At 40.8% G+C, this 24783-nt stretch overlaps 1 protein-coding gene and 1 long non-coding RNA gene across 2 annotated transcripts; both read left to right on the top strand.

The window, feature by feature from the left end:
• The first annotated feature begins 2373 nt into the window (after positions 1-2373).
• Positions 2374-12461, top strand: LOC117542376 (fibronectin type III domain-containing protein 7-like). The gene is made up of 14 exons (XM_034210000.1): positions 2374-2493; positions 2661-2673; positions 2838-3098; positions 4580-4848; positions 6492-6756; positions 7235-7498; positions 8163-8417; positions 8490-8747; positions 9040-9294; positions 10099-10353; positions 11020-11280; positions 11573-11602; positions 11739-11775; positions 12234-12461. The coding sequence occupies exons 1-13, from the start codon at positions 2416-2418 to the stop codon at positions 11768-11770; spliced, it is 2496 nt and encodes an 831-aa protein (XP_034065891.1). The 5' UTR covers positions 2374-2415; the 3' UTR covers positions 11771-11775; positions 12234-12461.
• A 6295-nt stretch (positions 12462-18756) lies between these two features.
• On the top strand, positions 18757-19750 carry LOC117542366. Its single transcript, XR_004568420.1, has 5 exons — positions 18757-18815; positions 19035-19079; positions 19196-19251; positions 19367-19424; positions 19511-19750. It is a non-coding gene; the product is annotated as an uncharacterized LOC117542366 (long non-coding RNA).
• The last annotated feature ends 5033 nt before the right edge of the window (positions 19751-24783 follow it).

The following is a 24783-nucleotide window of genomic DNA, read 5'->3' on the forward strand; positions in this document are numbered from 1 at the left end:
AGTATTATAATCAAAGAGAGAAATATGAACGTTAGTTTTTACTGAAATGATCAAATAAAGTCAACATTTCACAGTCTTTACTGAGCTGTGTGGAGTTTGTTGAACTTTTAAAAGATGTTTGAATGGTGATATACACAGTGATAGATGTGAAGGACTAACGTTTATAATAAATACATTTGTATTGATTTTAAGATATTTTCATACAATCATACGTATTGGGATCATTTGTATTAATGTGGACCGGAGGGAGAGGGTGACGAGCATAAGTTTCACTTTCCTTTTTTATTTCAATTCCAACTTTGGTCATGAAGAATATGTTTCTCTGTTGTCCACGTTCATAAAGCATAAAGCAACAGCATCAGAGCACGGTGCAGAGTCTCTAGATCAGTTTACAGTAGTCCCTCGTTCTTAGTAAACATCCATGTTGTAGTCCGCTGTATAGAAAACTGTAGTTTCCATAGTTTCCCCACAGCAGCAGACGCACATTCATGACGTCCGCTGGCGCATCATAAACACGTCGGATAGTGAAAGTGCATTCGGATTCTCTAAAGTACCGCAGTCTCTTCTCCTAAGTCCTTTTGAATTCTCCTATCCACTATCCCTTAACCCCGTGACATTTCACTCAGAGGTCAAGGAATAGGAGATAGGGTTAGAACTTAGGAGCTGATTTTTGGATAATCGGAACGCAACCGAGGAGTCGAGGAGGGGAAATTTGAGTATTGAGAAACCTCTTATATCTCTGGTCTCGACCGTCTCGCACACGTCACCAACACCAAGATGGCCGTCAAGTTAGCACATTTCACCTCTTTCTTTCAGAAGGCGAAAATCACTACAAGTCTGGGCATATTGAGAGCTGTACATACGAAAAAGGGGGAGTAAGTGCGTTATTATGAGAGTGCTCTCATACTTTAAATTGTATATATTTATATAAATATATTTGTGTGTGTGTGTCCGCATCTGTAGCCTGTTATTGTCTCATTATACCGCACTCTCAATGAATAAAATACATACATAAAATACAGCACTATGACAAAACACTCAACAGCTGATGCAGCTGTTGCCATGTAATAATGAACGGACGTCGCTTTAATATGACCGCTCAGAGGAGAGGAGTTCTCATTTATTTAAACGTCTGCTGCTTCCCCTCCTCTCTCCTCGGTTCCCCTCCTCGGTCCTCCGCTCGCATCTCCTGTGGGCGGGACTAAGTCTCGAGGAGGGGAGTCGAGGAGGGGAGTTGAGGGCCCCGTCTCAGGTCGACTATTTTAATTTCCTCGTTCCTCGGTCTCACCGGAAGACATTGATTTGTCTGCGCCATCTTGAGTAGGCTACCGTCCCATGGCTCTTATTTCTGCCGGAGGACCAAGGAGCGAGGAGCGAGGAGCGATAATGGAGGAGCGATAACCGAGGAACCACCAGACCATCCTCCGATGAAATCCTCAGATACTCGCCCCGCCCCCTTACTGTGTATCGCTCACTGATTGGACGATGCAGCGCATGCACTGATCTGATGCTTCTTGACATGAGAGCCGTTTCCCAGCGGAGTGAAGAAAATAAATGAAACTCACGAGAGTCACTCCTCAGTTTATACCGTGTTTTGCTTCAATTCATGTATCATTTAGTTACAAATATGTGATATATCTGAACAACAAAGTGGTCAAAAATCATTTTATTCATTTATTGGAAACATTTTCATGATCGCTTTTTTCGTTTTATATTTTCATTTATTGTCATTTCCATTCAGTCAGTCATTAAGTGCTATTAAAATGTTAATGTGCTACATATCCAAACAAACAAACAAAGTGTGCAATCCAACGAATGTTAATCTAACTGGGTTTTGATAGATAATATATCTCTTTTTCTTCTCTCAATTATTGTATTTCTATTGTGCAATCTAATCAATATTAATCAAACTATTGTTCGTTTATACATTTTAAGAATGGCGTTTTTCTTTTTTGAGAATGATTTCTTATTTTATTTTATTTATTGGGATCTACAACAGATGATACAAATGTTTGTGTCAGTAAATTTGTGGCGGGGGTGTTTGTGAAAATAACGGGGACAGAGCTGCTGTCAGACGAACAGCTGTGCGGCGTCATCACAAACGGACGTCCCTCCATGCTTCCCTGGTGGGAGGGACTAGTCGCAGGGAAACGACGCAAGTGAGGGAAGCAAGGATTTAATTTAACCGACCTGAGACGGGGCCGAGGAGGGGAAATTTAAGAATTGAGAAGCCTCTAAGGTCCACCGGAAGGGGAGGGACTTCACCTCTCTATTACGCTACGTCACTGTGACTAGTCAATTGCTTCAGTGGGAGGGACCAAATGCAGCTATTTAGACCAGCACAGACACAGTATGTTTAGAAAAAGGGGAAACCTTGAAGAGAGAAGCATTTGAATCCAACAGAAGCTGCATAGTATGAGGAGAGAAGTCATTTTACTTCAAGAAAATATGAAGTGGCCAGCGATTTTTGTCTTGCTGAGCATATGCTCACAGGTAAAGTAACGGACTAAAATGTGTTATAGTAATTTTGCTTATTTCATTTTAGGCTCAGAAATCCTGTTTTTAAAAAGGAGTGATACAATGTTACAGTCAAGTAGTAGGAACTTGAATTTCATATAAATCCATAACCGTTTTTATTATTTTCTTATCTACATTTGCAGGCTGCAGCACAAGGTAGGCCTATGTATTTTATATGTTACCATAACTACACTGCAGATGGTAATATCATTTTCATATGAGAATGAAAGGGCACAAAATATCTGCACATAATATCTGTAAATGAATCAATTTCTCAGGTTGTAAAAAAGTAGGCTACTTTAAAGATGCTCTCTCATCAGATATCGAAGTATCCGTGTTCTCTGCAACATCGAAGAGCGCGATTCTCAGATGGACCAGGGTCTACGGAGCCAGCTCATACAAGGTCATCGCCGCCCCCCAGAACTCCCCAGGCAACCCCGTTGGTTATGCCTTGTTTGGTCCAAACACAGTGATGGGCACCATCAACTCTCTGTCCCCAAACATCATGTATACATTCACAGTTGCAGCTCTGGATAATGCTCAAGAGATACTAAACATTGGAACTATCGATTCTTCCTCAGGTGAGGTAACCTTGTGATGTTAAAGCACTTCACTGAGTGTTTTATTATTGTTTAGTTTCATCACACACAAAAAAACGTTCCGGTGCATGTGTTTTAGTTAAGTTAGTACAGTAGGCCTACCGTTTTATTCTGTGATATTCGGGCAAACTAATTATATATATATATATATATATATATAAAATATATCGTGTGTGTATATATATATATATATATATATATAGGTCTATGGTATATACAAAAGTATTGGGACACTCCTTAATCATTGAATACAGGTGTTTCATTCAGTCCCATTGCCACAGGTGTATCAAATCAAGCACCTAGCCCTGCAGTCTGCCTTTACAAACATTTGTGAAAGAATGGGTCGTTCTAAAGCACTTTGAGCACCAGGAAAAGCGCCTTATAAATGTAATTTATTATTAAAGAGCTCATTGAATTTGAACGTGCTGTAATATGCCACCGTTGCAACAAGTCAGTTCGTGAAATGTTTTATTTCGTAGATATTCCACGGTCAACTGTAAGTGTTATTATTGCAAAGTCTAAGCATTTAGGAACCACAGCAACTCACGTAAAGTTACAGAGCGGGGTCGCAGAGTGCTTAATAGTCGCCAAAGCTCTGCTGACTCGATAACTGCGGAGTGCTGCCATGCAGAGCATTGGAAGCAGTGGAAACGTGTTCTGTGGAGTGACGAAACACGCTTCTCTATCAGGCAGTCTGATGGACGGGTTTGGCGAATGCCAAGGGGAACGTTACCTGCCGGACTGCATTGTGCCAACTGTAAAGTTTGAGGGATAATGCTATGGGTTTGTTTTTCTGGTGATTCTTAATGCTTCATCATTTTTGGACAATTCTATGCTTCCAACTTTGTGGAAACAGTTTGGGGAAGGCCCTTTTCTGTTCCAGCATGACTGTGCCAGTGCACAAAGCATGGTCCATAAAGGCCTGGTTGGATGAGTTTGGTGTGGAAGAATTTGACTGACCCGCACAGAGCCCTGACTTGAACACCTTTGGGATGAATTAGAATGGAGATTCTCCAAAATCTTGTAGAAAGCCTTTCCAGAAATTAATATAGCTGCAAAGGGGGGGACCAACTTCATATTAATGCCCAATAATTTGGAATGGAATGTCATAAAAGCTCCTGTAGGTGGCCCAATACTTTGTCTATATAGTGTATACACATTACAGTCAGAATGTTTTTTAAACATTTGTTATCTGAATAACTAAAGTAACGTGTACATTTAAACACTTAAATTATACTTTGATGAGGAGCACAGAAGAGTCACTGTTAGTGCCTCATGATTTAAATAAGCCTTTCTTTAAGCAAATAGTTTTATTTTATTACATTCAGCATTCAAATTGACGTTGCAGACACAAAATAAATATTTTGCCCTGAAATCTGTGGGTAAAAAGATGGATTGCATTGCCAACTATTGCTGGGAAGGTGTAGTATCTCGTCAAACTGTATTTCTTGTGAATCTTTTAGCTCCTGAGGTGATGGATCCCCTCCTGACAGTGAAGTCAAAGGACAGCAAGACTTTTATCGTGTCTTTCAGCTTGAAGACCGGGGCGACATCTTACATCATACGATTGCAGAATCCCAACCGCTTCATCAGAGAAAACATCGTGTCCTCCTCCCCCGCTGAGATTGAGTCCCTCGACCCGTACACAGAGTACTCACTCAGCATCATGTCTGTGAACAGTGGAGGCCACAGCCAGCCATCTTCCCCTGTGACTGCAAAGACAGGTACTGTTGTAGCGTTTGTGTCCATAATTCAAGATTGAGAAGCAAAACCTCAAATGTATTCAGTGGGTAAACAATTAACCCCCAAGGGCTGGATTATAGCAATGAGTCACATATTCAGTAAGAAACAATATGCGCTGTTCTTCTCAGTCTCCATACCCTGTAGAAGTCACTTGATCTCCTTAATTGTCTCTTAGCAGAGTATACAGTCCTGTCATGGAATTATACACATTATCTTCAGTTTTTGTGCAAAAAGAATCCAGGGTTTTTCTTACCGCTCAATGGCTTAGGGTCTTTCCAGTAAAGACGGTAAATATACCGGACCCTTCTCTGTTGAACACAATAGGAGGACCTGATCCTGAGAACATGGCTGGCACCTCTCTACTCCATCCCCAGGCCCAGGAGTTCAAAACTTTTAATCTCAATCAGATCCGATCAGATTTTGAAATCCCATGTTTTGTGATCCAGGATCAGACAACTCGGCCAGATTTTGTCCCAGTAGTTCAAAGCAATTCAGGATAGGATCACCCTGATCCAGATTACGACTTTTCAAGATGACTAGATCCTGAATATCAGTGATTTAATCCTACCGATCTCCATCTAGTGGATATGAAAAATAATACAAGGAAGACAAGAGACCACGTTGCAAAGACATCTATAATGTCTAATTATATTTTTTAATTTGAAAGGTGATGACAGATGATGGACTTTTTTTGTTTGTTGAAGATATTTTACTTTAATCTAAATTACATTTGTGATTGACAATTTTGTTGTGATACTTTAATGAGCATAAACATTTATGTCATCAACATTTGGTTGAAAACAAAATAGGCCACCACAAACGTGACCAAACATAAAATGTATTTCCCATGAAGGCTAAATTGTGTATTATTTCAGTTAACAAACTTTGCCATCTTATTTAAATTGAAACATATTTTAAAATAAATTGTACAGTACGTTTTGCTCTGGTAATCCACTGGAGATCCACCCCTCTGGTGGGATCAGGATAATCCAGTTTGTTGATCAAATTGATCCCAATCCTGTGTTTTCGGTTTGACTACCCGTTTTGAAGATTTGATCCAGATTAAAGCTTGGATTTCCTGATCTGATTGGATATCAAAGTGATCCTAATCCTGTTTTTTGGTTTTGAACTACCCAAAATCCAAATCTGTTCAGATGAGGATTAAAAGTGTTGAACTCCTGGGCCCAGGGGACTATCTGATCCACATGAGTAAAAAATAACATGCTACAGGCAGTCGCATCGTTTTTGTTGGCCGTTTGCCATTATTCACCTCTGATTTGATTTTGCTTCCTTGAATGAACAACATGAAAACTATGATTTTCATTTTGTAGTTGGTGCATAAAAGTCTGAAGTGGCTGATACTTGGGTGCAGCCCACATTCTGACATCACTGCTTGGATCTGTGACTACTGACAATAAAAAAATTTGATTCACAAAAAGCAAGGGCTTGACTAGGACTGCTGTAAAACATACCAGAAACATGACTCAAGATATTTATTCCCTTAAGACTTGGCTTCAAAAGCATACATCTTACATTACAAGTAAGCAACAATCAAAGTCAAGAGAAACATATTTACTCAAAGTACAGTTGCCCTAATTGCTTCATAATGTTAAACTTTGTCCCCCTCCACAGTGTTGCCCCCCTCCTCAGCTCTCCGCCTCCTCTCCCAGCAACAACAGCATCACTGTGTCCTGGGCTCCTGTTGCCAACGCTGTCCAGTACAGCCTGTCTCTGTACAAGTTTGCCTGGAACACCACCATCATCAAGCACAACACTTCCAACACCAATTGGATCGTCTCCAGCCTGGATATGGGCTCAGTCTACGTCATAAAGGGTTTCGCCTGGGACCCCGAGGGCCGCCAGGGAGAGGACAGTCTGTACATCAACCAGATGACAAGTAAGCGTGCACCGAGACTCTTTTCTGTGTGTGGGAAATACCCATGATTGCTCCTATAAGTATATAGAGTCCATGTGCCTTTTTTATTTGATCATGTAAGAAATATTATACGTGTAGTGATAAGAGAAAATATTAACTAGGCTTGCAATTTTAAATAAACTTGCCACAGTCACAGAACTTTTTTTAGTGTGTAAAAACATATATCTTCAAATGATTATCATGAGATGTAGCCTCTATAAGCTACATAAAACATGACTGAAGTTGTTTGAAATAGTATTAAAACCCTTTGTTCTGTGAAATCTATATCTAAGAACGGCAGCCATCTGATGAATACAGTATTATTAGTAATAACATTTCCCTCACAAAACATTACTGGTAAGAGTAATTTAGAAACTATTACTCTAATTATACTACTCCTCTTATTAGTGTGTTTTTATGTGTACTTTTATTTAATGCATCATTGGGCATGTTTTCACAGGACCTGCTGTGCCATCTATTGCCAATGTCTCCATGGTGATGAATAACGGTTTGGCCGGTATCTCAGTGTCCTGGGAACGGGATGAGGGGGTCTTTGGGTCCCTCCAGTACCATGTGATGAGCGACCAGAACCTCACCTGTAACTCCACATCCAGCTCCTGCACCCTGTCTCCAGTGGGCTGCGGAGAGGTACACACCGGCCGGGTCAGCACCTCCGACGAGGCCGGGCCCAGCGATCCATCCGGCCCCGTGGTGTTCATCACCTGTGAGTATTAGACTACATTTATTTCCGATCACACTTGTGAACTATCTGTTTGTAATAGGGCACCGTAGACATATAATGAGCAAGCCATAATAATGCAAGGCGTATTGGACTAATCACAAGATACTGTATAAGTGTTGGTTGGAAGTTATTTAGTTCATTACATCTTATTTAGCATCACTTTTATCCAAAGTTCCTTACACTTCGATGCCATAAATGTGACTACAGGATCAATTTGAACCTCTGATCCTTCCATTAATGGATTATCAAAATGGTTTACTTTGAAAGTTGACTAGAAATCTATTCGTCTTTGCATATTTATGATCTGTTTACGAGACATCTATAAGATGATTCCATCTTCACATTCTCTTCAAACATAAAATACATAACGCTTTTTTTTCCCATCAGAAGTCTTAATTTTCTCTTCAATTTAATAGATTAAATCTAATATGCAATGAAATAAAACATACTTTGAACATACACTTCGCTACAAGAGTTATGATTACATTTAGTTGTTTAATGAGAAACATTATTATTTTATACGTAGAATTCTAACATTAACACATTAGTGCTAGATATGGATAAAAAAAATGATGGCAGCATTAGTTTGCTCTGAAACCCTCAGTCATTAAAATATGACTAAACTCCCTGCTGTCCTGTCCGTCAGTCCCCTGCCCCCCACAGTCTCTGGCTGTTGTGGAGTCGACAGAAGGAAGCTGCACGCTGACCTGGGACACGGTGACTCACGTCAACAGCTACACAGCCTTCATCAAGAGAGGAGACGGTGCAGAGGAGAGCTGCAACACCACCAGCAGGAGCTGCACCTACAACTGCACATGTGGCCACACATACCTGATGTCTGTGATGGCCTTCAACCAGGCTGGCAGCAGTCCTGAAGGACAGGTTCTCAACTACACCACCTGTAAGTAGCCACTGAGGGGACAGATTTGAATTCATGATTTTCTGTGTATCACACCCCCTGTGTGTCTTTCAGTGCCCTGTTGTCCAGAGGGTGTATCCATCTCCGCCGTGAGCACTGACACGTTTGAGATCACGTGGACGGTCTCTCGGGGGGCAGAGCTGTACCAGACTCGAGCTGCAGACAGTTCAGAGGTCATCCTGTGTAACGACACGGCTCCGGTGTGCGCCCTCTCTGATCTCAGCTGCGACAGTTCCTACAGCGTGGTGGTGACACCCTGCAACGACATCAGCGGATGCAACCGGGCATGCAAAGCTCACACACAAATCACAGGTAGGAAACGTGTGCCCACATGTATCCAGCAAATATCCAGTTACATTTTGAAGTTGTAAAGTTTTCCACTTTATTTCATTTTCAGATTTCCCATTTAAACAGCAGTTAAAAAAAGTTTTGAATGACTTCAAATGCTTGATATCTAATATTATTAACTAGACTGGTCATCAGAGAGCTATACAGTATCTTTTAAAACTACACATAGGCCTACATCCATTCCTCATGTACTGTATGTGGAGTAGTCTCAAAGGTTTGATCATGCTCTTAATTCCTCTTTTCCTCCACCCGTCAGCTCCATGCATGCCGATGAATCTGATGTTGACTCAGAGAAACTCCTCCTGCTTCAGTGTCAGCTGGACTCCAAACAACAGGCTTGCTAATTACACGGTGACAGCGTCGGGAGATGACGGCACACGCACCTGCAACACAGACGGAAACAGCTGCGACATCACTGACCTTCCTTGTGGCTCTAACTTTGAAGTCAGCGTCATAGCAACCAGCCCCGCAGGCTTGAGTTTACCCAGCTACTCTGAATTGTTGGAAACAGGTGAGTGGTCAAAAGTTGTGATTGAACCATTTTATTATAAAGCACGGGAAGGAACACTTTCGTTCCTACCCTCACCTATGGTCATGAAGGATGGGTCATGACCGAAAGAACGAGATCGCGGATACAAGCGGCCGAGATCGGGTTTTCTCCGCAGGGTGGCTGGTGTCGCCCTTAGGGATAAGGTGAGAAGTTCGGTCATCAGGGAGGGACTCGGAGTTGAGCCGCTCCTCCTTCGCGTCGAAAGGAGCCAGTTGAGGTGGTTCGGGCACCTAGTTAGGATGCCACCTGGGCGCCTCCCTAGGGAGGTGTTCCAGGCACGTCCAGCTGGGAAGAGACCAAGGGGTAGACCTAGGACCAGGTGGAGGGATTATATCTCTTCGCTGGCCTGGGAGCGCCTTGGGATCCCCCAGTCAGAGCTGGTTGATGTCGCCAGGGAAAAGAAAGTTTGGGGCTCTCTGCTGGAACTGCTACCCCCGCGACCCGACCACGGATAAGCGGGAGAAGATGGCTGGATGGATGGACGGGAAGGACTTAAAAACAACAATATAATAGCATGCTAGTGACGTGTAGCGCCACCTACAGCCTCAAGAACACCTTCAGGGTTCCTCAACATGGAATACGAACACCGATATATTTGTAATACAAACTGATTTATTAGTTAATATCAAGCTGTCTTTTGCTCTTTTCTGCTGTAACGAATGTAAATGTCCCCTCTGTGGGACGAATATAGGGATTCTGATTTTGATACAGACGGTAGTTTTGTGTTCCACTCCTCAACACCACATTTATCATCCTCTTCTACAGGACCGTGCTGCCCGGTGGATCTGACGGTGGATCAGGTGACGCAGGCAATGAGCAATGTGTCATGGTCTCCCGCTAAAGGGGCGCATACATTCATCACTTCCCTAACATCAACGCGTGGTCACGCCCGCTGCCACACCATGGACTCCCACTGCCTCATGGGATGCATCACCTGTGGGACCAACTACACCGTCACCATGGAGGCGATCAGCCACAGCGGGCGCCGGTCAAACTGCTCCTATGAGGGCTACTCGTCCAGTGAGTGATTGGGTTTTCTTCCAATGAAAAGAAAATACATTGCAACTGTAGTGTATCTACCAGAAAGCACTGACATGACACTTTTATTATAAAAAAAGAATCAATACATATCAAAGACGATTGTTTATGGTATGTATCTATATAAAAGTAGGAATCTGTTAATCATTTTCAATAAAATTGGATTTGAAACGCTTTTTATATTTATTTGTACAAAAGGGGTTCTCACATTTTTGTAGTTCTTTTTAAGATTAAAAAAAAATCTGAGGACAAGCCTCCAAAGTAAAAACATAAGTAAATGTTTAAAAAAATGTAGCTGCTATAAAAAAACTATAAATAGTTTTGTAAATTACTGACTAATGTAAGCCTACTTCTATTAATCTAACCATTTAGCATTATCTTCGTGGCCCAATAGATGGCGCTCTGACACCCACACTAAACAGTAGAGTGCATACCCTTTTTGTAAAACAACAAAATACACTTTAAATTCAAAGGCATTTCTTGACTGCTTTGTTCATGTGCGTCAGGATTAACATTTGACAGATCGGTGAAATATATGTTCCAAAAATTAAAAAATGTGTTGTCATGCTCTCTTTGAAAGGGCTGGTTATCTTTCAGACAATAAAGCCACTGCAGAAACCTCACTTCATGTCTCTCTCTCTCCCTCAGGTGCCTGCTGTCCATCAGGCGTCCGGCTCTATGGGATGGCCCACAGCTCTCTGCGGGTGCACTGGCGCGGTGCTGGCAGCACCCACAGCTATGTCACAGAGCTGGTGAGCAGCAGGAACAACTACACCTGCACCGCCTCCCCCTGGGAGAGCAGCTGTGATGTTCCCAACATCCAGTGTGGGGATGTCTACACTGTGGTGGTGGCTCCGCTCACACCAGAGGGCAGCAAAGTCCTCTTCTGCGCCCAGAGGATCTACTCAGGTAAGATTGTGACATCTCTCACAGTTGTTTATGATGATAAATAATATAGGAATTTAGTTTGGAGCTAATGTATCCTTTTGTTTGTTATATTAAAAGTTAACCCTCGGTTTATGCTCTTAACGGAAAAGTTTTAGCACTAGTGATTTTATGTCTTTCTATATTCGGGAGCACAACAGCAGTAAAGACGATTCAAGCACCACAGGACAAACAAGGTGGCATAGCTGAATCATTTTAAAAGTGATTGACAACATTTTTGACTGAATTTCAACCTTTTTTCCCCCTGCCCTCTCAGTCTCTTGCGCAGGCAGCAACCTTGGTACAGGTGAGTGTTATAATATGCAAAAATATATTCATAACTCTATTTTAAGTTCCACCGTAACCACCCAAACAATTATTTAACTTAAGAAGTAAAATTATTTTATTTTTCTCTAATGTCATTTCAACCTGTTGTTCTGCAGTGATATACAGAGGGAAGAGAAGCGTGGACTAGATATGGTAAGTAAAAATACGACAATTATACAGAAATATATTACGCCTCACCTGTAGTGGAAGCTGTACATATCAGCAACTGCTATAGTGGTTGACTAAAGACGCAAGCATAACGTTATGTGAAGCCAGTGAGCTTGCCTCTTTGAGACTAGCTTTTAATCATCTTTTTTAAACTTCACAATATATGTGACAATAAAGCCTGTGTTATTAAAGCAACACAGGCACGACATGAAACGAGAACAGAAAGAAAACTCTGATATTGATATTTCTTACAGTAAGACATAATAAAGTATATTATACATGTTCAGGTATAATGATGATTCCCTCTGCTGGTCACAATAAAACATTATTTTGCTCAAGATCTGAAAACTTTGACTTGACACTCTGCTGTTATAAGATGTAACAATTTACTTAATGAATATACATTTCTTCAAACTGAATGTGACTGAATCTCTTCTCCACAGACGCAACACCTCCATCTTCCTTTTTCTGCTCTTCCTCCTTCATCAGTCCCGCACCACTGCAATAAAGCCAACTCATGGATGAATAGAAGAAGGACTTGCCTGCACTGGACAACATGCCTGTGTGTTGTCCAGTGGTGATAGTGAAATCATTTTAATAATACATTTGTATGTGTTTTTATGTCTGTATCACTGATAGAATAATACCCCTCTGTTCCCTAAACTATCTTGATCAAGCACTCTAAGAGAGTGCATATGTTTGCTGCTCATAATTATCATGAGGCAACATGTACAATGTGGACATGAAAAGTGTTAAAAGTACCTCATGAACAAATCACCATATTGGCAAAAGAGTAACCGTGCCCAAGCAGACCTTGAAGAATATTTTGCCCCTTCATTTTCTGAATAATTGGATGGTTGGCCAAAAAGTAAATAGTAATTGTAGGTCCGCCCCAATTAGGAAGCCTCCTGGTGATCTGTGTCACCTCATCATGTGTTCTCAGGATGAATTCAACTGTTTGTGATATGTGTCTCTGTTGTTGTGACCATAGATCAGTAAATAAATAATTCCTTGCATCATTTTTGTGATGTGTGGTTTATTTTGCCCAAAGATTTGTGCTTCAAAATCTTGTTTGTATGCTGTTTGGTGCCAAATTGTGGCGGACCATAACTAAGTGTACCTACTCCAATACTTTGACTCCACTATAATCCAAAGGCTAATGCTTTTAACTTCCCTCAGCTTCAGATCTATCCATCAGATTAAGTTATAATACAATATATATTATACCGAAAACGGGCCTTTATATAATGAGGTCTTTTACTTATCTTGTTTGTCAGTAGTGTTCACATTTACTTTCTATCTTTCTTACCTAAAAGAATAGTGAACTCAATTGTTACCCGGCCACACTTTGGACATTTTCTTTTCCTGCTACAAAGAAAGTTGTCCGGCAGGAAGTGCTTTTGGCCAGTTTTCATAACTGGTCTAAATGCTCAGACACCTTGGTGAAAATGAATCCTAGTTGTGAAACTAAGGTAAATCAGGCACATTTGCTTCAGTGTGTTGTTCTGACCCCCAGGGCAATTTACTAACAACATTAGTCCTTATTTAATGTATTCACTCTTAGACCAGCAGGGGTACCAAATCAATGCAGACTGCTGCAATAAGTACATTAATTAACTGTCTCATCGATGTTTGTCTGTTAATATTATCATATTCATACAATCATATTATTCCTATCAGCTGTTAATCACTGTTATGATTCACATATTCAGTGTTATTATTAAATAAACTATATTTTTTGGAGGAGTTAATGATGAATGTTCCTCAAGATGCTTGCTCACCCTCCTTGAAATTTGAAAGATAAGTAATTACTATCATATACCAAAATAATCAAAAGAACAGTTCAGCGCCCCACAACTTCATTGCAAACAGTTACAACCTTGACTTTACAACTTTACCCCCATGCCCTCCCACGGCGCCGGGCATGGGGGTAAAGTGTCATTGTAGAACGCAAACAGTGGCGGCGCCAGAGTATTTGTGTTGGGTAATCTATGGTAGGGCTAACCCATACAGTGGTGGGGCTCAAGTTAGTATTTGCAATGTAATTACATACACGCTCCCCTTGACAGTGAAACGCCACTCGTGAGGTTTAGATTATTTTCCTGTCTCAATCCAAATTGAACTGTATGAAATAAAAAGGCACATTTGTCTTGTAGTAAATAAAAAGGGCGACCTGGAGCCAATCCTGCAATTTCCCTTACAAGTGAAAAAGTTGACATGCTGAAAACCCAACCCCTGCAGGGGTCTGGGGGGATTCTCCCCCAGGAGATTTTTTGAAATACTAACGTAAAATACACATTCTGGTACTCTCTTGAGAAGAAAAATAAATACATCTATTACTTCACGACATATTGGAAAAAAAAATGAATGGTGTTTTTTGTTACTTTGTTCTGAAAGCTGAACCTGCTGCTCCTCACAGAGAGAAGAGGGAAGAGGCTGTGTGAATTACTTTACATTGTGGATAAGGGAGGATAGCCCCCATTGTTCTGTATGTCAAAATGAAAGACAGCCCACAGACCTATCAATCATCAAACCGTGGGGTCTTATTTCATTACGTGTTGATTTCTATCAACACGTAATGTTGTATCGATGTATCGGGACTTCCTGCAACAACACCACGCCGTTATCGTGATTCTGATTGGCCAGAAGACATTATCAAAGATGTTCTATTGAGAAGACGATCACTACGTGACAAAAGTTTTCAAAACCGTTTCTAGTCTTCGGTATTTCCAGACAAGTGGCTACTGAAATCAATCTTACTAACTGCTGTCTGTGCAATTTACTCCGCGAGTTGGCGGACTTTATTTTGCTTACCTTAACATCATTTGTCAGGGGCTAAGCCATTTCTTGGTATGGCTGTAGCCTAGTGATGGCAGTTTGACACTGAAGCTTCGAACGGAGCTTCAACCCTGGACTTCCTATTCCATAGAAGCAGTGCTTCGAAGCTTGCTTCAAATCACATGACATATGACGTCCGAAGCAGAAACTGCTTCAAATCACGTGACATGTGACGTCCGAAGCAGCAACTGCTTCATTTCCTGAATGAATCAACTGACTGGTTCACGGTCCATTCACGCGATTCAATGCACTGCCTCGTCTCGATTCTGACAGGTGACAGGTTGAAACAGTTTCAAACTTGAGTGCTTCAACACTTTATGACCGCTCTAAACAATGCACAATGTGTGGGTTGTTGTCGTAGTTTGCGTTGTTGCTGTTGAGTTGTTGTTATTGCATTTGATATCATTATAGAGCAAGCCAGGAAGTAAGATAGGTCGTTCTGGCTCGGGAAACACTTCGAAATGTGGAGAAGTTGTGAACAAAAAGACAATTATCAGTAATATAAAAACAGTTCAATATGTTAAGGAATAGTTAGCCCAGTGGATAGAGCCGGCCGCCCGAATGCGGCGATGTCCTCCGCGCAGCTGGTTCAAAGCCCGGAATTGACGTATTTTAATCATTGCTTTTCAACTTTAATAACTGATAAAAGGCCCTCTCCTCCCAAAAACATGTCTAGCACTCTCTAGTCTCTTCTCAATAACCCAATACACACAATTATCAATCTTTAATTGCAAATAGAACATGATATTCAGTCTTTGTGTGTGTGTGCATCGAATATTTTTCAAGGCAAAGATACGTTAAACCCACTGCAGCCTTGCACTTCGCCAGCAGAGGTCGCTGTAACTGAAGCTTCGAGAAATGAACCTATTTCCGACACAATTGTCCAAGTGGTTCGACGCTTCATTCAAAGCTTCATTTTGCCATCACTACTGTAGCCTACCCCAGCCATACCCTGGCGCCGTCACTGACCGCAAATACCTCATTCCTTCCTTCTACTTGGATCCGAAATGCTTTTCGTTTTGCGCTGTCCCCCGTTCAAATGAAATCGCCGCCAATCATATTTCCACGCTCGTTCCAGGGCCGGGGGAGGGGTACAAGGCTCACGTGTTGTGCTGCATTCACTTGCACTCGGACATTAGAGATTTTCTCTCGTAAATGTCCGATGAGCCACAACTTTTTTTTCAAAACAAAGCTGCCAACTGGGGCAGCTGGGGTGGCAAGGCATTTTTCTGAGGTGGCAGCTGGCACCCTGTGCCACCCTGTAGAACCGCCACTGCCGTGATACTGGCTGGAGAGATGATAGTCGCACCAAACCATTCAGGTCTTTTGGCGCACAGTTACATCACATCCGGACAGTGGTAGTTCTGTTTTAGACCACTTGTCTATCTTTTTTTAATCTATGGCTCTGTTTTATTTGAACTAACATGGGATAGGCTACATTGTATTAAATAAAAGGCATTGAACAACAGAACCATAGATGCCACTTGACAGCGGGGCTGTTCTGTTTTACCCCTTAATGACTTTTTTTTTGGAAGTTCAAGTTTGTTCCTGTTCCAACAGTGTTCAAATATTTTCTGCATGATTTTCGAGTACTTATAAAGTTGAATTAAATTGTACCTATTCTTAACTTTCACATGCATTGTGTTCACAGAAACCTTGCTCAGATCTTGTGCTCTGGGCCTTGGGCAAGTCTTGAGAGGCTTCTCAATACTCAAATTTCCCCTCCTCGACTGCTCGACTCCTCGGTCCTCCGGTAGTGACCCGGAAATGAATTTCAGCGCGCCATTTTGAAGGCCGTCTCATTTCTCTAAATGCACACCGAGGACCGAGCATCGAGCGTCGAGGAGGCTCTCTGGAGGAGCTATAACCGAGGATACATTGATGGTTCCTCCACGGCTCCTCCACGGATGCATTTCCGGGAACGGTGGAGGCGTGACGCACGGCCGGATTTATCTCAGCCAATGACAGCTATGCATGCATCCCCTGGATATTATTTTAGAAACTGCTTTCATCGCGTCGCGATGTTTCCAGTGAAAACAGCTGTAAGGTCCGTGCAGAAAGCAGAGCAGTGTGTATAATATATATCACTCAGTATAACAGGCCTACTCTCTTTATTTGCTTTAGTTTAGTAGATATCTACAAACAAAGAGTCGATATTTTTCTAAGACCATTGCTTCACATAATAAAATACACAACGGCTTATGCTTTAGGAGCTGTAGGTGTGTGTGGTACAGTGTGTAGGTGTGTGTGGTACAGTGTGTAGGTGTGTGTTGTACAGTGCGTAAATGCGGCGGACAGACGGGTCTCAGTTGGTTTGGTGTCCTCTGCTTACTTTTAATAGGCCTACTTGTAAATACAATTTTTGGCCCGTAATTTCAATTCCCCATTTCAGCGACCAGAGAGAGGGGGGGATATATCCAGTCTCTGATTGTGTTACGTTATTATGAGAGTGCTCTCATACTTTAAATTGTATATATTTATATAAATATATTTGTGTGTGTGTCTGTAGCCTGTTATTGTCTCATTATACCGCACTCTCAATTAATTCAAAGTAAATATGTGGGGGAACAATGTTCAGCTGATCTAACAGAGATACAGCGCTATGACCAAGCGGCAAACTCTGGGGAACAGCCGGGAAGCCAATACGGAAGTGCCACACACTGCAGTTCATACATGGGCCGCTAGGGACTGGCTGCAGAAAGGAGCAATTTCCATAGACCCCATGTTAAAATGCCCAACTTTACAGCAGAAAAAAACATGTTTCTACCCATGGATGCAATACATATTATTATCGATATAGTGAGATTCCACCTTCATGATTATGAATCTGTGAGTGAATTGTTTTCTAACACGACCCTTTTATTTATATTAGGTCTTAACGTGTTTGCATAAATTAGGGCGTGGTCACGTTGATGGACACGTACATGCCTCACTGTCAGCTAACAGCAACGTGTCCACTCTGCTAGGCTACAACCATAGAGGCTACAACGTTAGTTAGTCATAGTACTTGACCCTTTAGCTTTAGCCGTGTTCGTGGTGATTGTGCCTTTTAGGGAATATTGTTACAAATACCAGACAATTAAAATGTCGTGCTGTGCGCTTGAATGTACTAACAGAACTTCCAAGAAGTCTAAAATGATAATATTATACATGTTAACCCCGTTCGCAGGTGTTTGTGTGCTTGGTAGCTTAGCTTGTTACTTATTAGCCAGCTAAGGACGTAACCCTTTATGCATACATATACATTTTAGTTTATGATTCAGCCTTGGGTAAGACTTTTATAGTCTATGGCTATGACGCCCATAATGCTAAACGGGAGCAAATGTTAATAGGTGACCCAATTATCCCAGTGGTGGCCGCCGGAGCTAACGGAGCCGCAGGGGGCTAGCTCCAGCCGGCGTCCCGGAGCTAGCCCACTGCGGCTCCATTAGGTCCGGGCGGTGGAGTCCGTCTTTTCTCAACGTGTGAATGACAAGCATTAAGAATAACAAAATATAGCTAATTCTCTTGCAGATTGTCTCATTTGATTATGAATGTAACGTTTATATAGGGGAACTACACTGTTTGCAGTAACTTGGTATGCATGTATTTCATGTTAGCTTAGCTTATAGCCTGAGCTAGCTCTGTTTACTTCCAGTTTGGAGGCAGCAGGTCCCGCCTCGGCTCCGCCTCTTTGCCCTTATTTGGAGCAGGCGGGATTAGACTCTGACGTCACAGTCGAGCCGTTAGTGGCCGACTCCGCCTACTATAAGGGCTTCACGGCAACTCTGCAGAATCCTATGGGTGACGTCACGGACACTACGTCCATTTATATATACAGTCTATGGCTATGACAAAACACTCGACAGCTGTTGCCACGTAATAATGAACGGACGTCTCTTTAAAATGACCGCTCAGAGGAGAGGAGTTCTCATTTCTTTAAACGTCTGCTGCTTCCCCTCCTCTCTCCTCGGTTCCCCTCCTCGGTCCTCCGCTCGCATCTCCTGTGGGCGGGTCTAAATCTCGAGGAGGGGAACCGAGGAGGGGAGTCGAGGAGGGGACATTTGAGTATTGAGAAGCCTCTTTGGTGTGGATGATATTCTACTGAAGAGTATGATGCAATTGTCATTTTTGACACTTTACTTTTCACACTACAGGGCCTACCAAGACAAGGGTTCTCGAACAACTGTGGGGTGTTTGTTTTGATGGTAAGATACTGGATATACAGTATACATATAGTAGTCCTATTTTTCTGTATTCAAATGTATAATGCTTTCAGCATGCTATGCACTCCATTATTGCTCATAGTTTGAGACATGCTGTGATTTATTTATATCCAAAACAACATTAACGGAGGAATATTATTTGTCAATGAACACCATAGATTCACAACAACCTAACATAATATACTATTTCTTTATTTACAGTACGCATTTTACATTGTGGCAAGAGTCCAATTTGATTTCAATGAGGTATGTAGAAATAAGGGTTTCATATTTCAGTTTTTCATTGATATCACTTGTGGATACAAAACTTTTCAGGACATATGTTGTTGACCCATCTGATTGTGTGCTTTTAATATTCCAAGACGAACATGCAGCAAATTAGGTGGTGCCTAGTTCTCCTCAAAAACGTTCCCATGCCGTATGTTTCTTTAATTTTACAATTTACATTTGCATTCTTGAAACTATTTGTTACACTGTAACCAGACTATATCATTTTTAATGAATGTTTTTATGTTTGTCTTTCTTTCACCAAGGTCTGAACAAGAGAGGTCGCAAGACTGCAAGAGGCGACGGGAGGAAAAGGCAATGCAGGTTGAAGTTGTTGAATCACAAATGATAAAGTCTTGTACCAGTGTGAGTGTTAAACATTAAACCTCTCTTTGTCAAATATATTTCAGGATGAAGAGGTTGTGAGGTTCCACAAAAGAAACAGGCCATAATTTGATGGCCGCTGGTAATTGAGATGGGGTCATGACTCATGAGTGACCGCTGCTGGGGGGGGAACTGTTACAATCAGCTGTATTAGGTTCACTAATGCCTCAAAATGTATTAGTTGTCACAATCTGTCTGTGTTTTATTTTGTCCTGTCTTGTCTGTTGATTCCTGTCTCTGTGTTCAATAAAATTGAAAGTCCTAAATTGAAAGTGTTTCTTAAGTAAAAGAGTATAAGTATTATCAGCTAAATGTACTCGAAGTATCAAACGTAGAAGTACAGTATGCGGAATGGCTAAGTTCACAGTATTATATTACCATTGATATTATCCTGTCAATTCTATCAATTTGTCAATAATGGCACTTTTTTAATATATTTTTTAAAATACTGGTAAGAAATACAATACTATAAGATTTCATTTATATCACATGTTTTTTATCAGTAAAAAGCGAGTAAATATGAAGGCCCTTTCTTGAAGTCATAAATGAAATAATTGATGCAATTAACATGCAAATAGACATTAAAATTTGCTTTGAAGACTGTCAATGTGTTTAATTTGAGTTTGACATTTGTAAATGCCGTTGCCATGGCGACATCACTCGCCATCATCACAGACCTCAAGGTATCATTATATTACCGGTATCATTATATATATATAGCCTATATATATATATATATTAATAATATAAGATATAATATGTTAATACATATATAATATGTTACAAAGGTTGAGAAGGAGGGGCTCCCGCCCACAGATATAATATGTTACTTTTGTAAGTAGCCGACACAACGCGGGAGTCGGGACGTCACGTACCTCAAAGGTTGAGAAGGAGGGGCGTTGAGGCTCCGCCCACGTTGAGGTATTGCGCACTGCATTGAGGGGCTTCTCTGTAAAGCCGGTCCCGCATGCTGGCCCTTACGGAACCGACTAACTCCCCTTTTTCGTGTACAGCTCTCAACATGCTCAGACTTGTAGTGATTTTTTACCTCTTTTAATACTTTTCGCCTTCTGAAAGAAAGAGGTGAAATGTGCTAACGTGACGGCCATCTTGGTGTTGGTGACGTGTGCGAGACCATAGTTCATTGAGCGTTTCACACAAATAAATGTTTTACTTCACAGTTACGACAAATTTTTATTTTTTTGACTTGCAAAATTATCTTTTAAATTGACAAGCATCATAGGCTATGTGTAATTCGTGGCACAATTCAAACGGGGTCGAAAGATAATATTTTTCTCGCCATTAATTCAATACATAATTTTTCCGAAATAAGGTCCACCGGAAGGGGAGGGACTTCGCCTCTCTATGGAGAGGCGAAGTCACGCCCATCTACTTCCGGACCATGGGACCCCGGAAGCGAAAGATTTACATTGAATTCAATGGAGAGAGAACACATATCTTTTGATCCCGTTTGAATTGTGCCACGAACTACACATATGATGTTTGTCAATCTTAAACAATCATTTCCATGTCAAAAAAGTCACATTTTGTCGTAAAACTGCTGAAATATAAGACTATGAAAAATACGCTACTACAAAGACTACAAATCCCAAATCCCATTCTGGGTCGCGTAAGTGATGTCACAGGCATGCTCGGTGATTTATAATAAGACTCGTAATTAAAGCGAAGAAGAAGAAGATCTCATAACTGATTTATTTCCTCCAATAAATTATAGATCGCTAAAAATAAATTCACTTTTACAAGATGCCTGTGTGCTTTGTACCAGGTTGTAGTCATAAAAGTGATCATACCACTTGCTCCTTCTATCGATTCCCGTCTGATGAAAGGACCAGGAGTCGCTGGATCAGACATATCAGGTAATATCATAGGTAATATACATGTTGTGCATGTTCATGTGCATAGTCAAGTTAGCTACCTAGCTAGTAGCGACGAGTAGCGAGCACGTTAGTTAGCATTACATTACTTAGCCTTGTCATTTTTATAGCCTTACCATTAAGTTATTATTTTATTACATGAAGTAAACCAAAATGTTAAACAGTAACCAAACATGATGGTAAGTATTTCGTGAAACATTTGAAGAGTAGCCTACTGCGCCCACCACCGGGTGCTAAGGAAGCAGTTCAGGGAGAGTCGAAGGCAGGCAGGGAGCTTTGCATGACATTCTTCTGGACGTGTTTCATTGTGATGACAATCTGTTTGTTGGAAAGACAGTCGTTGTGTGCTTATTGAGAGAAAATTGTTAGAAGAGATAATTATTGCGGAAGTTTATGAAGAGTATTATGCAGAAGATGTGATGCAGCATATTTTTGGTATATTCATTTTAATCTCACCAATATATAAGAGGTGTATTGCATCATGTTATCCCTAAATATATGTGTGGGTATATACATTCCTGTGTATTAATAGTTGAAGGAACAAAATACATTTTTCCTCTTAAATATAGAGAGGTTTTTTATAGATTCCTGAAACAATGTTCCCTTTTTCTTTAAAGTAGATTAGCGCAATAGTCTTTTTCTTTCACTTTTACCCTTTTCATCAAAAGGGTGCTTTAGGCTATTTTTGAGGGGTAAAATGCAGAATTACTTGTGAGTTCTGTTTTGAGTGAAAAGATTACCCTTTTGAGTGTTTTTCTTGGTTAACCATTAGATATAGTGGCTAAATTCGTTCTAAGTTAATTATGCGCATCCTGCAGGCCTTGAGAATTTAGTCACACAGTTAAGAGAGACAATGGTCCTTTTAGACTAAGGGTGAGCTTACTTCGGGTGAATAAAAGTTCAGAGATGATTGGGGGGGGTATGAAGACAGTTAGGCGTTGTTGGTGAGCTAGTTCTGAGGATGTCATGGGATAATGACTGTTTTATTCCTAACAAGTATGGCTTTCATAAAGAAACACATGACTTGGGTGATAAGATGTGTTTTGTTGTAAAATGGGCCCGTTTGGTTTTCTGCTGGCCAGCGCTGGGTCATTGTGACAAAGCATATTTTGCGTCTGCCAATGAGAGGACCTGAAAAGATGACCAGCTGACCTCACCCCTTCCTTCTGTCTTCTGGTATATGTTCTGTCGATTCCTGAGTTCGGCCTCTCTTCACATGCTGTCAGGACAGAAGGATCTCCGCAGCAAGTGAACAGGGCAGAAGTGGGCCGGCTACTTCTTAAAACATTACAATATGATTTTAGTATATTGTATTATATGGTGTTGTAATGTATTATAGTGCATTGCATTATTACCTTTGATAATTAAAACAGATTGTTTAAACTGGTATCTGGGTGTTCTCTGTCTGATTTCCTTCCTGTTATGATTTTAAGCAGGACTCGTCAAAATGACACGCGGAGCCGAGTGGGGTTGTAAAAACCTCAAAACTCCAACAAAGTGGTGACCCAGACGTTTACGAGTGGGCGTTCAGAGGGAGTCACATCAGCAGCCAGCGGACGAAGCTGTCCAGGGGTGACACCTCGAAATACTTTCTGACAACTAAAAACAGAGCTCTATACAAAATATCAGGTAAGCACGGATACCCGTTACACTCAAAATCTGTGATTTGGCTATATTCAAATTTTTTAGAGTTGTCAGGAATATTTCTCAGTGTCTAGTCTTCACGCTAAAGATAATGCAATGCATATTTTAGCATAGGTAGGTAACTAACTAATAATAATAAGATTAATAAAGCAACGGTTAGGAACCTCGTGGATTTTTCAGAATCGCACGACTAACTCGTTAGCTCCACGTGAAGCGATGAGGACTGTAAGATGAAGGTGAAAGGCCCCGTGCGTTTTTTTCAGAAATCGATACGGCTAACCCATCGGGGGAGTTCAGTGGTTTCTAATGATTCCATCCAGAACTAAATTGAATAATGTTTTCCAGTCTCATAGGAGCTGCAGTTGCATTATAAGTGAATCCAAGGGGAGATACGCAAATTTCAAATAACCATTTTGAAAGGACCGGAATCTCGTTCTCTTGTTCTGTGGGGTAAATCTATCTGGCCAAACGTGACGATAAAGAGATTATGTTATCTGTTGAAATAAACATCGCACCATAAAGCTGGATAGACTGTACGGGGAATAATTTTCTGTGAATAATTACTAATAGATAAGGGAGAAAAGTCAGATAAAGAAATGCGTGGTCACCTGGGGTTAAAGAAAGCCCCCCTTTTTCTTCACAGCTTTCCTCTAATTGCTGAAGCAGCAGCCCGAAGTGTGACTGCTTGTGCTTCTTCTCAAAATGCCTCAAAAATGGCTGCTGAGCGTTGAATTTAAAACAAGGAGTGAATAATCAACGACTGGTCTGAAGTTGGAGTGAATAACATTGAAAATTAATAGATCAATGTGTCGTAGATATTTAAATAAATAAGAAACTATAATTTGTCGTTTTTAGCATAGTTTTTGTGGGATGCAGTTACGTCACATTGTGGTTTTCATGAGAAGTTTTGAGAACTGATTGTTACTATTGCATTGCATTGTGAATTTTGTGCTATTTGTCATTAGGTAGTTTTTGTAATATCATTAGTAGACATTAATTGTGTTTATGAAGAAAGAGTAAGTAAACAGGAGGGATCTGTTCATGTTTAAACATGACAGAGGTGCTGCACGAGGCTAAAAGCACACTGTTGGCTAAACACAGAGAGGTGATTGATGAGAGAAGCTTGTGCAGGAGCAGCTGCAGGGCACAGAGAGAGAGAGACAGGAGAAGTAGATGTTTTGAAGAGTTCAGAGAGAGTACAACTTATATAAAGTTAACTACTAGTCTGAAGAATGTTATATTGTTTTGTGAGTAAACATGAAGTAAAAATATAAGAACAACATGCTTATCTAGGTTAACAGAAAGCTGCTATTAACCAGTTTCAGCAGCTACTGTCCTATCTGTGTTCCAAAGAGAACATACGTTGCATTTACAATTCATATTAAGAAAGTTCACAATTGATACCATTAAAGGCCGTTTTGGATTAATAGGGCGTGTCTGTCATAAACATTCGTGCTCGGATGGAATAAAGTGTTGAGATGTTCTCAAGAGTGGGAGTTTTCACAACGCTTTTTAGTTTGTATTGAAACAATTAAGTGGTAAGGACAGAAAACTGTTCCGTGATGATTTCTTTAGGTTTTAGCTTTAGTAATGGAGATTACATTTTGTGAGGAAACTTTTCCACCAATAATAACTGTTCAAAATATATATTCATTAACTGTAATCAGATTACTTGTTTTTCAAATATAGCGCTAAATACAGTTAGTTTTGTGTTCTGTTACAAATCTAACCTGCTTGTAACACAAGTTAGATAAACAATT

The sequence above is a fragment of the Gymnodraco acuticeps genome, unplaced genomic scaffold (assembly GCF_902827175.1).
Source record: "Gymnodraco acuticeps unplaced genomic scaffold, fGymAcu1.1, whole genome shotgun sequence".
NCBI lineage: Eukaryota > Metazoa > Chordata > Actinopteri > Perciformes > Bathydraconidae > Gymnodraco > Gymnodraco acuticeps.